The 17,525-nt window shown below is 36.8% G+C and overlaps 1 protein-coding gene across 1 annotated transcript in view; it reads left to right on the forward strand.

Annotated features, from left to right (window-relative positions):
* Positions 1–17,525, forward strand: part of MYO16 (myosin XVI) — a 382,912-nt gene that overhangs the window by 138,795 nt on the left and 226,592 nt on the right. Inside the window, exon 5 of the mRNA XM_035565595.2 lies at positions 16,859–16,967. Coding sequence (XP_035421488.1) covers positions 16,859–16,967 — 109 coding nt within the window. The remainder of the gene's footprint in view (positions 1–16,858; positions 16,968–17,525) is intronic.

Raw genomic sequence — 17,525 nt, forward strand, 5'->3', positions numbered from 1 at the left:
TTAAACTGCAACACCTATAAAAAGTCTTATATCTGTACACTGAAAATACTTGGAAACAGTTTAATCTGTTTATAAATCTTCCAGTCAATGAGTTGCAGTGGGCTTTGAACCCATTTGTTAACAATAAAAATGCAACACCCTTCTGAGTTTGCAAGAACAAGTGATTAACATCAGGGAAGATGGATATTTACTAGCCAAATTTCAATAAAACTCTTGGGGTAATTGGTGGGTGGGATTGAAAAAGGAGTATCATGATTCAAGAAGTATCATGATATCAAGTGCCACCAATGATGCAGTTCTTCATTTGGACCTACTTATCTTTGTGAGGTATCTTTTCCAGCTATGACAGCCATTAAAAACAAGCATTGAAGTAAAATGAACTTAGAACCAGACCTACTGTATCACAAAGTGTTAAACCAAAAATACCAACAATAACGAGGCATACTCAGTCGCATTGGTCTCATTAAAAATATTATTATTAATAAAACAAACGTACCATTAATAAATCAAATAAAATATTTTGAGATATTTTAAAATCATATTTATCTCATCCTTTTTCATTTTCTATTGTTGTGTATGTTTCATCAGTATAGTGGTACATGTATATAATTTATAAACAAATAAATATACATATATTGGGGCTACATATGCAGAATTTTTTCACTGATAGGAGTGGCACACAGTCAAATAGTTTGGAAACCACTGGTCTAGTGATTACAGCAGTAGCCTGGGATGTGAAAGACCTAGAATAGTATAGTGTGTTGTATGTCTTCACTATCTAGGACACTACTATCAACCTAGTGTGAAGGTCAGCCATCTGTAAATCTATGCCTCCTCCATCCCTGCAGGAGTAAGAAAAGGTTGCATTTGTCCTTCCGTTTAGGCACGCCTGCAAAATATGAAATATTTATATGACAGATAAGACTCCTTCAGTTCCTTCTTTCTCCTACCTTCCTTCAATAATTAATCAGGTTATTCACCCTAATGAGCCAGAAACCTATTTCTCATCTTTGAAATCTCTCACCATCACCCTTCTCCTGAAGCTAAGAAAGAGACTAGCTCACAGAAAATGAATAAACCTTGCAGCATCTCCAAAATTCCAATAAAATGGAACTATAAGAAGGATGTCAGATGTGATTCCCAGACCAGAGGAATCTGATCAGATACTGTTCTCTGAAAAAAAAAAATGGAGAGAGGGATATTCCTTCAGGTAAGTTGATACCGTGTTACTTATTTAGGCAGAGCAGTCCTGCAGTGTTCCAAAATAAAAATCCTAAGCAACCCATACTCACAATCTGTCCTTCCTTAAAATCTTGCATGGCTTTTCGTGTGTTTTCCTTTGGGAAACTGGAATGAAACATCAATATAGCATATTTTGAAATTCATAAGTTAGAAGGGTTTGGGAGCATGAACCTATGAAAAAAAAGAGCCCTCAAATTAGTCGTCTTATAAATTCTTGAATTGGTGAGTGAACTGGAAGGGGAAAACGCAGAACTAGTGCAATTTATCAAAAAATCAAGGGCCACTTGTCTTGATACGCCACTCTAAAGACTGATGTGTGAAGTCATTGGAAAGAAAACTGCTGCAGGAAAAACTGGCTTATGTATTGAAAGCAGATGGTTTAGGTAAATTACAACAGTGCAGGGTTAGCAGAGGTAATAAATAAGGTAACATGAGGGTCAGTAAAAGCCTCATGTTTGCACGTTTGTGAAGACGTCATAGAATAGGAAAGATACTATAAGATACTATAACAGAAAAAATACTGACTTTTCAAATTTAGAATAATTGGTGTAGACTATGTGAAAAAGTAGGTAATTCAGTTCAGTGGAGAACAGTAAGTTAATGAGAATGATACACATAATGAAGTGTGGAGTTAAAGATATGAAGTGAAAAGCAGTGAAAAGTTGCAGTTTTTTTTTTTGGTTTTGCTAATGAGCTTGCAAAAGATGTGGTTGCTGTTTGCAAGGTTGAAAGGCTAAAAGGATGTTGGAAAATACGTAAAAGCTGGAATATGAAACTACAGGAAAAAAATGGCTTTAGAAAATTTCTGAATAACAGCTGCAGCTTCAGCTATGCAAAAATCTAACAAATCAGTTGCTTTTTTTTTTTTTTCCCCCAAACGAATCTCATTGGAAACTATGATATACTGCAAACTAATTAAACATTGTAAATAACATTTTCCCAGAATCTTAAAAAATTGAAAGTACTTGTTGAATTAAATATTGCAAGATTACTGCATTTCTTGGGAAGAAGGATGTTCACAAAAATTAGGAGACATTGGAAATTGATAACATGTATTTTAGGGGATGAAGAAGACCAGAGAATCCTTAGGGAATTATTATGGACGAATATTGCTGGGCAAGAAGATAAGATGCTAGGTGCCTTTAAATTCATTATTTACTGTCAAGATTATGCTATATGAACATGGTTAAAAATTCTGTTAAAACACAGATGGGCTACATAAATTTATGTCTTTAAAAGTATTTGTTTCAAATTTGTATAAAATTCTGACATTTTTCCAATATGTGAATTAACTGATTGACTGTACTTTATGCAAATAAACCTGGAATTCTATGGCTGCTTAATAAATAAATGACAGCTGTGGTTATGCTTGTGTTGGTAGAAATGACAGGTATATCTTTTCCTTTTCATATAATCAATGCGAAAATTTGGCATGGGATGTGTGTTTCCCCCATGACTGGTTCAGAATACTGCAGCCCCACGCAGCAAGTTATTACTTTTTAGGTCTGGAAGTTTTTGATACATGCTATACTGCTATACTTCATTCACTGCAAAGGCACAGGAAAAGTTATAGGGTAGCCTGCTTGTCTGGCAAGTTCTCTAATCACGCTCTGGTATTCTCAGAAGCCAGTTCTTCTGTATGAAGATGACTGGCATACTAAACTCCCTAAATACAGTTGGTGTTTCACACAATGACTTGTTTGTAGAGTGTATAGATTTAATTACTAACCAGCAGGACAGTGTCACCCCGAGTGCAGATTAAGCTGCTATAGAGTCCCTACCCTGTACACTTGGAATATGTTGATGTTATCAGTCAACACAATGAACGTCTCATAACAGAAATGCAAATTAACTGGGTTAAATTAGCGTTTTTGTGCTCTTAGTTCCTGGCGTGAAATGAATGCATTTATCTTTGCAGAAACTATGCACTGTACACAGCTATCATTTCTTATGTACTGTTTAATCTCTTGCTTTTTATACCAGACACATAGTACAGACGTTTATTTTTACTTTATGTGTATATATGATAATATAGACTTTGTCGTTTTCTGACATAAGTAAAATGGTAATATCCAATGTCATGCCTGAAGTAGCGCTATTTATTTTCATGTGCCAGTTGAAGCATATTTAATTTCCATATATATATATGCACACATTTATGTGCATGTATGTAATGTCAGCATGGACTGGAGAACAAAAAATCAAAACATTCAGCATCTGTATCTTCCAAGTTGTGTAACTATGGATATGACAGATGGCATAGATGGGTAGAAGAGGCTAGTTTCCCACACAGAGGGAGTAAGGAGAAGACCATTTTTTTAGAGAGGGACTTCAGTTTTACCCCTAGTTAGATTTTCCACTGTTTATGTCATTTAGATTGAACCTGGAAGCTACCAGCTCCTTGGAACCAGCTTCCAATCTTTAGTGAACCATCAAAACCAGCTTCCTTTCTTTGCTGCTCCATGTGGCTTGTTTGTTCCTACTTCAACAGTGGTAGGTCAGGGTAGGGAACCCTTTGTAACTCTTGAGTGAAGCTACTAGACAGCACATTCCCCTGCTGTTTTGTTTGGAGTATATCTATGTATACTTCCCCATATATATATATATATATATATGTATTTATACATACTCTCTCACACACACACAGAACTTAATAGGAAACATATAAGATGATGCTTCCTGTCTTGTCTCAGAATATTCTGTTTCATTCCAGCTTAGTTTGTGCCCTGTCCTTCACAGTATTGTGGTTGATCGTCAGAGGATGCTTCCTCTCCCTATTCTGCCTACAAAAAAATTATACCTTACCAACTGTCCAGTGTTGTACACAAGTGACAGCTCTCACTAACTGCAGGTTCTTTTTATTTCCTGAATATGAGATTGGTTGACCTTGTACGATTGCAAGCTTTATTAGTGGTTATAAAGTAATTCTTAACTGTAGCTATACTGTCTGACTTCAAGACTTTTTGATAGGGAAGTCCAAAGGTTCACGCCTTGCCGTGTGAAGGAGAATTATCTTCCATTTGTTCTAAAAATAAAAGGCAATAATTTCATAAAGTGACCTTTTGTTCCAGTGTTATGAGACAGGGACTGATCATTTTCCAGTATGCCTGTCATAATTTTTAATTATTACAATTAAATTAAAGTCAAAAATAAATTGTTCTGCTATACTGTTATCAGAGGCATTCAGTGCTTGATTCATTTCATTTTTTTCTGTAAGCTCTGCAACTGATGGGTAGTGTGCAAGTCCCATGTGCACAAGCAGATGGGGAAATTTTAGTCTTTAGTCATCAATGCTCTTTGAAGGTTCCCTTATAATTCTCTTTTCTGGCCAAATAATATGAGGGATGACAATATCAAGTCAAATACCTATCCTTCTGTACTTCAGCCACCTTTGTTGTTGACCTCATTCTGATCCTTTGTCTTAAAAATAGAACTGAATGCTGTTCTAGATGAAGAGAACTTTTCTTTGTACTGTAATAACACACAAAAAAATTGCTATCGTCTTTTATTGTCACTTCTTTAGTCTACCTTGAATTCCAGTAAAAATGCTAAGTCACAATGAGAAAAAAAATTCTGAGATGTGTTCTCAATTTTGATTTAATTAAAAGAGTTAAAAGTATGTCTTAGCTTATTTTTGTGACATTCAAACTGGTCCATCTAACTCATTTCTTTATCCCAACTGAACTTTATTATTATTATTATTATTATTATTATTTGTCTACTAAGCCAAGAGAAGCAGCTTCTTCATGCTTTTTGTGCCCTACAGGTACCCTAATGCCTCATCATTTTGTCTCTTTTCTGAGAAACCCTCACTAAAACTATTCAATAGGTGTTTGGACCCAATTTATCTGTGGGTGCTCTCGTAAATTATTAAATAATACAAGATATTGCTTTGTTTGTATTATGCTTGGCTTTGGAGGTGAGAATCATGGATAGAAGTCTTCACTAACTGCTCTTTATCATCATACTTGTTTTTTAAGTGCAAGGCAATTTTTTGGCAGCTGGAATATTGCCTTATGTTACAGTAAGTGCATATCTCAAGAGCAAGATTGTTTCCAGTCATTTCCGTTTGAATAAAATGTATGTGTAGACACTGCAGAACTGGATGTTTAAACTCACAGCTACGTGGCAGCCTTAGTCCTGGACTTGAAAATGTTCTACCCATGGCCCAAACTCATTGATGGGAATCAGTGTCACAAAGATTTCTTGAGGACAGCTAAGTTAAGGAAATCAGACCTTACGTAGCTCAGAAATGGAAGCCTTAAATTCCAAGAAATCTTCGTGATGTATGTTAGGAGCCAGAATATGATGAACAACCACGAAAGTCAAGTTGTCAGCTAATTAGAATGCAAGTAACTATCTGTATGCCCTTAGAATTAATAGGATGTTCCCAAACCTCATAAAAGTTGTACTGCTGGGGAATGGAAATAGTAAGTACTTCAGAAATGTACCTTATTTTTTATTTGATAGCTTCTGGGTTAGTAGATTTTAACTTTTCATCTTCTTACTCTATGCTTAGTTGTATTTTACTTTGAAAAATGTTACTGAAAACATAACGCACTTCCTCAGTGTTATCAGAAGAGTTCAGAACTGGAACTGAGGTTTCATTTGCCTTTTACAAGCCTTCCAGCTGATGGGCAGAATTTAAGTCCCCGTGGTGCACAAACAGATGGGAAAATGTTGGTCTTTAGTTTTCAGTCATCAGTGCTAATTCTTTTATCTTCTGAATGCATTAGTGCAACAGACTATGCCTGTCAAGCAATCTGTAATATGTGCCATGACAGTTTTTTTTTTGTTTGTTTTTTTAAACTCTACTGAAAATCCTTTCTGTGAAATGACATTGTCTACATTTTATTAGCTTAAGGAAAAATGTGTTATTCATAAATTGATTATCAAAATGGTTGTGGAACTTTGATGATTTTAAAGTACTATTTTTATTAAAGTGCTTCAACAGCAAATCTGTTTTTAAATATAGCTGACTATTTCTTTAGATGTCACTGATCTTATATGTGTACATCTATATGATGCTTTTTATAAACAGCCACTACATTGGCACACTTCTTTATTCTGTCTTAGCTAGTCTTTCACAGAGGTTATGCCTGGGATTTTCAGAACACTGTAATGTTCTTTATGCACATTGGCGTGCATCCATAAATCCTAATTTCTAGATTAAACAAACAAACAAACAAAAGGTCTGTTTTGACCAGGAGTTAAGTTACGTATTCAGATTTTGGTGCTCCTTTCTGCAATGTGGAAACACAGGATTGCTGCGAATTAAAGAACTTTACTTCAGGTTTCACTTGTCAGCTGAAATTCTTTTACAGGGATCTTACACAAGGATGCTTGCTGCACAAACATGATTGAATTCCCAACTGTATTTGCATGAAGGTTTCTTGTCTGGTCTATCTTGTAGCTATGAGGGAAAAAAACAGACACAGTAGTAAAGGTATACCATAGCTTTTTATTAATATAAATGCTTATGCTTTAGAAATTATTTAAGTGTTTTGGCAAAACAAAACAAAACAGAACTTAGTACTCCCCTGCTTTACTTTAGTGTGCCTTAGTGGAGATAGTCTCTTGTCTTGGGTTTATTTCATGTGCCAGGAGAGTACTTAAAAGACACAGAATTCAGCTTTGGTTATGTAGGCTGTGTTGTCACAGACATAAGGGATTGAGTGTTATGTTTCTATGATGTAACTTGTATTGCAAGTTAACCTTATCCAGGTGTCAGACAATTCCTGCTTCTTGTGAAAGAATAATTTTGGTAATGTGCCAAGCATGGGGTTATAGACAGTAGCTACTTGTACAGAGTTTAAAGCCCTGAAGTAGAGTCAGCTTCTTCACATGATCTGCAGGTAGCCATTGACTGAAGGTCAACTGGGCCAGCCTAGTTTACAGAGCTTTGCTCTCTGCAGATCCATACAAAGGAAACTGAGAGGTTTTTCCATTTGTGTGAAGGGAGAATTTGCTTGTCATCATGAATATGCCTTAACATGCGGCACTACTAGGGAGGAAATCAGCTGAGCAGGAGGATTCATTCCTTTCATTTATTCTGTAGCTACACAAGCGCATGTAGGGCATGCAGGGACCATTTGTTAGGGTATCAAATGACAAGCATGGTGGATGCTGTTAGGTATTTCCAGTTGTTATTTTGATTTGTGATCCACAGATTTTACTTCTGAAATGCTGAAAGGAGTGTAAGTTCTTGTTCAGATTATTTTGAAAAGAGACACTCTGGAAAGAAAGGAAGAAAATATCTTCAATTTGGAAATTCCTATGCACCACTTGTATTTCTTCAATACTTTTAAAAATTTGGGTTTCAATAAATCAGATTTCACTAAGGAATAAAGCCTATTATTTTGGAAAACTTAGGCCTATGTCTGGTATCCATTACAGTCAGGGTATGGTGGTGTTTAGATGTGGAAGTTAACTACCTGCAAGTACCTTAACTGCCTGAGAGAAGCTATAGTTTATTATTTGTGATACTTTGAAGGTCCAGTCATCAGTCTTAGCTTACTGAAATTCCCATTTAATCACACATCAGTTAGGTCCCCTCAGGCTGCAGTGGTGGAAATTGCCCTAAAACGATGAAGAATAGGCTTGTGAAATGTTTCTTCTGTACAGCTGAAATTTTAATTCCTTTGTTTTTTCACTGAGATATGTAAAAGAAAAGAGCCTGCTAGGATTAGCTGCATAGCAGATACCACTGTTCCGGGAATGATTTTCTATCAGTCCCAATCCTGTCTTCCATAAAGGGACTATGCCTTTTCTTTTATTTGGGAGGGATCATTAAAGCCAAAGTAGAAGCTAGAGCAGGGTTGAGACAATTGTACTGCGTGCCGTGGACTGTACTGGAACTTAAAGATCTTTATAGATGTCGTACAAAGATTCGTGATCCTTCTTGCATTCTCTTTCAAGCCCAGGGGGAGGAGAAAAAAAAGGAAAAAAAGTAGAAATAGGTAATGAGTAGAAATAGGTAATAGGAGTCTACCATAGGTATGTCTACCTATGGTAGACTCCTACTCCTGAATCTCCTCAGGGGAAAATGATAGCTGGCTTTTCATGGGCTTCTTTTTACCTTTTGTTCTGGAACAAGAATCCTTGTTTTACTCTGGAATTGATAGAAATTGATTAGCTATATAGCTGACATCTTAACAATCTGCAGTGTTATGGGGAAGGAACTTTAGAAAAGATTTATGTGGAAAAAGTTAAAATGAAAGTGGTAAGATGGCAATCATCATTCTGAGAGACAATATCTAGATTCTATACTACGTAGTTTCTATACTGTTCTATATACCCTAAAAGAGAAAAGTGGTAACTCAGCTTGTGTCTGGCCATTTTCATCTTATTAAATAGGTAAACCTGGATTACAACAGGAAACAAGTAGGGTAACTGTCAACAGAGGATCTCTAATTATAATCACTGAAACCTCATCTTTTTTTTTTTTTTCCCCCAGTTCTTCTTGTAACTAAATTGTTATTTCTGTGAAATAATTTCCTGCCTACAGAAAGTCTGTTCTTGAAATGAGTTGGAAAGAAAACATGCTTTTGAACTGAGAACAGCTGCTCAATCTCATTTACTCTTTTATTTCATTGTCTGTGGTTTGCTAATGTGAAGTCTTTTAATTTTTTTGATCCCTGCCTTGAGAACTGTTCCTGTTCTGCTTAGAATTGTGAATCTGTGGAAAGTGAGATCAGTGGCTAATGACCTAAAAACAAAGTTTGTTTCTGCCTCTGTCTCATTCATACTTTTTTTTTTTCTTTTTCTGTTTTATATCCGCACATATTCCTCAGGCTGTATGTTGTATCTCATTACCTTCATACAGCCCCATGGTTGTAATCCTAGGTAAAAGAGGCAGTGGCTGGATCATGGCTGAAAATCTCATGTAATATTTCAGAATAAAACAGAGCAGAACAGTTGGAAGAGACCTTCAATGGTCATCTGGTCCAACTGCCTGACCACTTCAGGGCTAACCAAAAGGTAAAGCATGTTATTGAGGGCATTGTCCAAATGTCTCTTAAACACTGACAGGCATGGGGCATCAACTTTACTAGGCATCCTGTTCCAGTCTTTGACCACCCTCATGGTAAAGAAATTTTTCCTAATTTATAACAAACCCAGGACTTTTTATTATACAATTAAACATAAATTACCTATTTTTTTCTAATACTCAAATAACCTGCTTAGAACACAACTTTGAAAGAACAATTTTAAGCCTCCAACAGAATACCAGACTTTCAGCTTGAATTAAAGTAGATCATAGTTAGACTGTCTGGATACTACGTGGCTTCTAGCTAAAATGGATGCTGACTCTGGTTCAGAAAGCAGTTCAAACATCCTCTCTCAGCCAGCTAACCCCTGTCAGCACGAGGATGCCTTAGCTCTAGCATCACAGCTGGGGAGATAATCAAGAGGAAGTACCTTAAAGTTCTGTAGCTAGATGAAGTAATGTTCCAATACTTCCCAAATCCTTCAGAAACCTCAGTAAGTTAAGAATCCTCTAAGAATGCCTAAATCAGATTACATTATGATCCAAAGAGTTGTGATGATTTCATGTGTCTGGACGTAAAACCTAGTGGCTAGAACTCTGAGCCAGGATATAGGAGATGGTTGGAGATGGCCCACAGCTCTTGCTTCCGACCCCCCCCCCCCCCCCCAAAAAGAGACTTTAATTATAAACTTACAGTGTTGGGAGAATATGTTTTTTACCTCTCCTGATGACATTAGGCTGCTGATAAACAAAATAATGTGGAATTCAGAGTGACAGAAGAAATCCTTTAAAATCTGTTAAGAAGGACGCATTCCTTAGAATGAAGATTCCTGTGTTCCTGTTCTATTTCAAGTAGTGGTAGGTAGATATATTTCTCATTAGGGAATCATGGTAAGATGTAAAAGAAACACGGGGAATAAGAAAAAGTATCATGGATTACTAGCCAGCTGGTAAATAGCACTGATACGGCTGAAAGTTCTAAGACTGACACTAAATCAAACATTTAATTAAAGGCTTGCCAGTATGCATGTTAGTTTGATTTGTAGATTTCAATTATTCTTAAAAAAAAAAAAAAAAGAAGAAAAAAGAGAGATTGATGAAGAAAATACAGAATAAATACTATGCTTATGAGTTAACAGTATCACTAATTAGGATTCCCAAATGTAGAATGTGGACTAAACTCAACCCTTATATTACTAATGAGAATTCGGACATTGATCCACTGGGATATAGCTACAGCAAAATATTCTTAAGAGTTTGTGACTGTATTTATACCTTTGCCCTTGAGCCAAGTGGCAAAGTGTAGCTTGAACAGGGAGAGTACCCTGAAGAGGACTCTGGCTATGCTTACAGTCAGTTCACAAGTGATTATGTGATGAAGGTAAATTCATCATTGTAAATTCTTGCAAATCAAAAAGTCTGATAAAGCTTGGACTTCAAAAACGGTTGTTTTGTTTTGTTTTGTTTTTCCACACCTTCCAGAACAGTGTTTGGCAAGGAAGAGTCCAACTCCTCCTACATCCTTGTACGCAAAGTGTTTTTCTTCCCTGTACTATTCTAAATTAGCCAGAAGTTCAGCTATACAAAGATAAGACCTTGTGATAGGTTAGAGTGGGAATGTACACAGTATGATTATTCTGCAGTTGTAGCCAGTGAATTTGAAGTTGTTCATTTCTCTTTCACTGAATGGGAAGTCATCTCAAACTACTTTATGCTGGCAAAAATGTGTGTGTGTGTAGATTGGTACCGTGAAGCCATTCACATCTAACCTGTCTCACTCTGTGATCAGTACCTGGTAATCAGTTTTTCTGTATATGTGGAATTAAGCTATTTTATCAAGTCTGATGGAAATGAAAACATACGATATGTTCTACAAAAAAGGAAAGCAGAAATTAAAACAGGATTAAAAAATGTGCAGTAAATTAGTGCTATCACAAATTGAAGTATTTTGAATCATTGTTTCTGGAACCAGAAGTGAAATCTTTTCTCCTTTCAGTAGCCAAAAGTATTTTCTCTCTGGCAGCAAGCTTTGATATCTGGTCACACAGGGACACTGTGCAAATATGGCGCTGTCCACTCAGTTGTTATTGATTACCAGCGTTCACTCTCACATGGTCTTTCTGCGTATGGATGTTGTTCCACATAGCAGTGCATGCACTTCAGTTGCATTTTGCATTCTGTATATTGAATCAGGTTTCTGCGGGAGCATTTTTTATAACCTATTCCCTTCAAAGTCTTCCTAAAATGAAGCAATTTATCATTTAAGACAAATATTTTTCTCAGAAATATTTTTTATAACTTATGGGATATATTGGATAAAGTTTTTCAAGACATTCATCTTCTTTATGAGAAATGACTGGAGTATGAAGATGTGTTGAGAATGGGTAAGCCAGTAACTTCTTGTACATGCTATGCTGAGCACTGCATGCAGAATTCCAGTGGGTGGATAAAATATTTGAACTGAAATGGAATAAATAAGGTACTGCATTTTGTATTTAAACTGTAAGTGTGCATAGAACTTTGGAAACTCTAATAGCCTGGCCTGGGGAAACTATTCGTCTTAGTTCCTTCAAGAGCTACAAACAGAAACCTAGGAACAAATTAGGACTATATGCAGATAGTCTGCATTGCTGGATATATCTAGGTTTCTTACTGTCTGTCTTACAAGGCCATATATGTAACAGTAACACTCATACTTTAGCACGATCTTGACCATCTGAGTTTGGACTAAATGTACAATATTTGTGGCATCTGTTACCTGCAATATGTTCTGCATCTTTGTCATGCTCTGTCTGTACTTCTGCTTGAGACTGCTGCTTTTGTGCTGCTTAGTTTGCTTCTCTTTCATTTATTTATTTTTCTCTTTTTTATTTATTTTATTTTATTTTATTTATTTATTTGATTTTATTTATTATTCTTTCATTTATTCTGCCCCGACCACTATCAGTTAGTTACCTGTGTGAGCATGTGTCATCTTTTTTGCCACCTTTAGTATTGCCATCTTTTCTTCACTCATACAAGATGCTAAATGGAACGTTTGCATTTTAATTAGAAAATAAGATTTCAAATCCTCTTATAGGACCTACCATAGCTAGCTGAGAGATGCCTGGGAATAAAAAGACTGCCGAGGACCTGAAAAGTCTGTGTCACATTTAACAGTGAGGAATTTCCAGTGCATTGCAGGCAAATATGTAATCCGTGAACAAGCAGATATGCTCCATACTATATACACTTGGAAATATTGGAGTGTACAATTTGCATCATACTGACAACCTGTTAACCTTTTTTTTTTTTTTTTTTTTAATGGGATATTGTGCCATTCACTTAGAAAGGGAAATACAGTAAAATTTTCCACCTTTGGATGGTAGCACAATGTATTTATGGATTTTAACCGCAGTTGTTTAAAACTCAGTTTCCAGTTCATGGGAAATTTTGTTATTGCAACAGAAACAGAAGAGCTCTGGTCTGTCTGTCTTAGTGGCTGTGAGAACTGCTGCTGTACCACTAAAGGAAACGAGCTCCTTACTCGCCATCAGCTGCTTTGCATGTCTCTGAATGTCTTCCCTTTCTCTGAACTAAGGTCATCATGCTTCCACAGGTTTCAGTAGCATGTGTGCCATGTACAGTGCATGTGCATGTTCCTGTGTGGCAAAATGCAAAATACAAATTTAGTAGGGGTTCCCCATGTTTCCTGAATTAACACGAAGAGTATGTTGTAATTTACTATTTTTTTTTTTTTACGCAACTGAATATCAATTATTGGCAAAAAAGTGTCTGACGAGCTGGTAAAATCATCTGGGAAATCCTAGGCTTCTCATGTGCTACAGTGGCTTTATCACCAAATTTAAATTAAATTCATATTTTGACTAATTGTAAAGGGTTATTTATACATTGGCAACACTTCAGATGTACCTGGATTAATTAATTTGTTCTTCATTTGTTTGCTTTGTGGGTTCTAATGATAAATAACTATAAGTTTTCCATCCATATGCATACCAAAATCTGGTTCAATAATGAGAATCCCTTGAAAAAAAAATGCCCATAAGCAAGTTAATTTGAAATAGTTACAGTGGGAAGTCTGCCTTTCACAGCCTCATGTGAAAGAGAGGAAAATGAGGGAAAAATAAAACCTTGTGAGAAGGGAAGCAATTTTTATCTATGTACCTTTTCTCAGCTTTGTTTCCATATAGACAGAAAAAATGATTGGATAGCCTAGGGATTTTTGTTTCTCACTTTCTTTTTTTCAGATGTCTTTCACAAAGGTGGATTATTTCAGTTCAGGACCTCTTTGAAAGCATAGCTAAGCACAGAAATAGAATTAAGAACTATTTTTGGGAATGCACCAAAGAAGCTGAGCTTAACAAAAATTTCCAGTACCTGCCTTTGTGTGTACTGAGATCTTTGAATTACGTGCTCCTGAATCAGACAGCTCCTCTCACGAGACAAAAAGATTATCTTTTTTCATAAGTTGTACCCAGAACTGCTTTGCTTTGCGAAGCATGCTGGAGTTTTATAGTGGGCAGGCTGCCAGCGGGGCTGCAGATGGCCTGTGTGGAAGGAACCATGGCTGCCCCGTGCAGGGCACAGCCAGTTCCAGCCAGCTCTGCTGTGAGCAAAACCAGCCCACAGTGTGCCGAAATTGAATTGAGCATCAGGGGGAGTTTATGTCACCTCTGAAAAATATATTTAAGAAAGGCTGGTAATGGCTGGAAGAAATGCAGGGGACATGGGAGATGTTGGCAGGGCAGGGGAGACACCCAAAGAGTGGCAAGGGAGGAGCAGGAAGGACACTGAGGCAACAGGGGTGGGAGGGAAAGGCCAAAGGAGTGGAGGGCAATAAGTTAACTGAAGTAAAATTTCCGGACTGAACTCTTGTTTTCTGGCCAGTGACAGACTTTATAAATAGTAGTATTCGTGGCTATTCTCAAAACATTTGATAGAGCCCTTAAAACTAGATTTGGTGTGGTCAGATGAGTCATACAGCCTTCTCCCATGAGGTGACTAGCTTGGTGGGTGAGCAGTAGCTGTTGTTTACTGTAGTGAGGCTTTTGACACAGTCTCCCATGGCATCCTCATAGATTAAGTGGTAGCTGAGGTTAGGGAAACAGACAGTGAGGTGGACTGAAGCCTGGCTGCATAGTTGGGCAGGCCCAGAGGGTTGTGATCAGCAGCCCACAGTCCAGCTGGAGGCAGCTGACCAGTGGTGTACCCCAGGGGCTGGTACTGGGTCCAGTCCTGTTCAACATCTTCATTAATCACTGGGACGATGGGCTAGAATGCAACCTCAGAGAGTTAGCTGGTGATACAAAACTGGGAGGAGTGGCAGATACACCATATTAAAAGTGCTTATTATTAAAAGCCACAAAGAATTTATTTTTAAAGAAAGATGCTACTTTTAAAACCATATCACTGTCCAGAATTGCCTCTTCACTTGAGTTCTGAGAGCCTCTCCTATCTCTGCTGTCCCAGCTTGTACCAGCCTTGACCTTCTGCTTGAGTGCAGTTCATTGTGCACATTTCTGAAGAAATAAGTTAATGTAGAACTACCAAAAAATTACTTGAAGCTGAGTAATTCGATGTTACATTCTCCTTTCAATGACATTACATTACATCTTAGAGAAGGAATGAAAAGTGTGCTGCTGGTTCATTTTCTAATTTTCCTGAGTTTAGTGTCAAAGGTCTTTTGTCTTCTTAGCTCAAGAAGGAAGAAAATTCTGTAGATTTGTTATTATTCTCCTGAACTAGTTCTGGCATTGCTTAGAGATTATTTACATGCAAGGAAGTATATGTACCTTCAAGAGTTTGTGTTTTTTTATTGCATGCAAGTCAACTGGATACAGAAGTATGTTACTTTGTTGACTCTACTATTATCAGCAAACTCTTAGAAGCAAAACAAAAAATCATGCTACTCAATAGTGGAACAAGTGTAGTAAATAGTTATTAAGCTATTCTATAAAGAGGTTATGATCTTCAAATCCATACTTCATGTGCTTTTTGGTCATCTCTTTAATTTTGTCTAGCAGGATAGGCAACTAGAAATTTATTTTTATAGCACTATAATGAATGTAACATTTTATACCTGGTAAGTCTCCTTCCATGTAAGTTCCTTTTCCTGTTCCTTTTCACTAAGCATGAGAGTCAACTACTCTCATCTAATCTCATTTAGCCATCTTCAGAGCAGGATAGGTTATTTTGCTGGATAGTCTGTCACGTTGTGGGATATCTCAGGTATTTGAGACAGCTGCAGTGAGTCATTCTTTGATGCCTGTCTGTCCCCTTGTCACTACAAAGGGAACCCAGGAGATTAGCTCAGATTAGCAGTAGCAGTCCAGTTCCAACACCTTACATTTGATGACATGAAAGCCACATGAATTTGCTAGTTTGTGATGCTGTATTTCACTCTGATCCAGGAGCTGACCTCATTAAGTTTTTCTTTGATATGGTACTTAAAGTGTAAGCTCCTGAAAGAAGCAGTCATACCTTCTATTAATAATTCCTTATTACAGTTGACCTCTGCCACAGTGGTTTTAAGAAAGGCTGTCCTTAGTGCTCCTCATTTTTATTTGCTAAACTTTTATCATACAAGCTGGTAAGAAAAGTAATTAGATTTACCAGAGGTCACTCTTATTTCATAATTCCTTTCAGTTAAAAGTCATAGAGAGAACATTTGAAATGAATTAAAGTTATAACCTCTTAAAGAAGATACATGACATTTTACTGTAGTGTAAACTTTTATGTCCACAAGACATTTATAATATTTTCAGGGATATGAAGAGAGCTTTCTTTTTTTTTTTTTTTTTTTAAAGCCATTCATAGTGCAAATTGTAACAGTAACTGTACTTAATATAGAAAATACAAGTTTTCTTATCATTATGGTATATTCTTTTCAGTCTTCTGGTGTGTCTATTCCCATCCCCTCCTCTCCCCCTCCTAATGGCTCCTTTTAGTTGTGTGTCTTTATATTGAATTTTGAATGAAACTTACAGAAATGTCAGCCTGACTCCTTTAGGGACTACAATTGAAATCATCAAGCTCACTTTCATTGTCTCCAGTTGGTGACAAATGGCAATTTTATTTAGCAAGGGATGGTTCTTTGTGAGGCTGGATTGATGGATGAGGCCATAAGAGGTTGGGCCGGCTGACAAGGTTACCCCTACCAGCTGTCTGCCCATCCCTGCTGCCTGGGTGTCTGCGCTGCTTGTCAGTCAGCTTTTTGAACCATTGCTGTTTTCACTGTGTAGTGTTTTAAGGCAGACTGTAATTGGTGACAGCTTAGTTTACTTCAAAACGCTGTGCTGCAAACTGTGGTGGTTCCAAAACTCACTGATGAGCAGCTCAGACATCTGTGCAGTAAAGGCCGGCTGGACAGCTAGAGTGGCAACAGCGTCAGCTGTCCCTGGCAAAGCCAGTCCTTTCTGATGTTCAGAAGTTCTTTATTTTATGTGTTTTTTGTTTTATTTTGCTTTGTTTGTAATGTTTCGAGTTACAATCAGCCTGCTGTCTAAGAACTCCAGCTTTGAAATATTTTTGAATAGGAACGTTAGCTGGTCCTGATATATAAGAACCCCAACAGTGTTTTCAGGTTTCATTGCAAACTCTTAAAATGTTTTTCGTTCTTGTACGTAGGCTGGAGCGAATGTACTGCTGCAAGATGTTAATGGAAACATTGCACTTGATTATGCCATAGAAGGAACTGAATCCAGCAGCATCCTTCTGATGTACTTGGAAGAAAATGGTAAGTCAACTCTTCAGATTCTGGAATGTTTTTTTTGAACGTGACATCAAGTTGAAAAGTACAGATATTGATTTGACATATGTTAGCAACTCTGTTAGTCTGGAGATGGAGGAGAGGAATATGATCTGGAATCACAAAAGTTTTCAGTGTTCAGATTGGAACAACTAACACTGGTTAGTGACAGTGGCTGTTGTCAGATCTTCCTTTGCCCATTCATATGGAGATGCTAGAATGTTAATTAGAAGCAGAAAAATGGCAGTAATGCAGAAGCTTTTAAACCAACTAATTGAATGATGTCAGAAGTAATTTTTACATTTTATTTCATTTCCCATGTGAGTTATGTATACCATCAGAGTATGCTTTTATGTTAAATATAAATCTCTGCAAATCTTCTGAATGGAATCGTATATGCAACTTTATTACTTATTTCAAAATATTATTGTTTGTTTGGTTTTGCACTGAGAAAATGTAGCTAGATTTGTATTATAAAATATGCTTAATATGTTGTAGATGACAGCATCTGTATTGGAAAAAAGCATTTGTTTTTCCAAATTTAGT

Source organism: Cygnus atratus, chromosome 1 (genome assembly GCF_013377495.2).
Source record: "Cygnus atratus isolate AKBS03 ecotype Queensland, Australia chromosome 1, CAtr_DNAZoo_HiC_assembly, whole genome shotgun sequence".
NCBI lineage: Eukaryota > Metazoa > Chordata > Aves > Anseriformes > Anatidae > Cygnus > Cygnus atratus.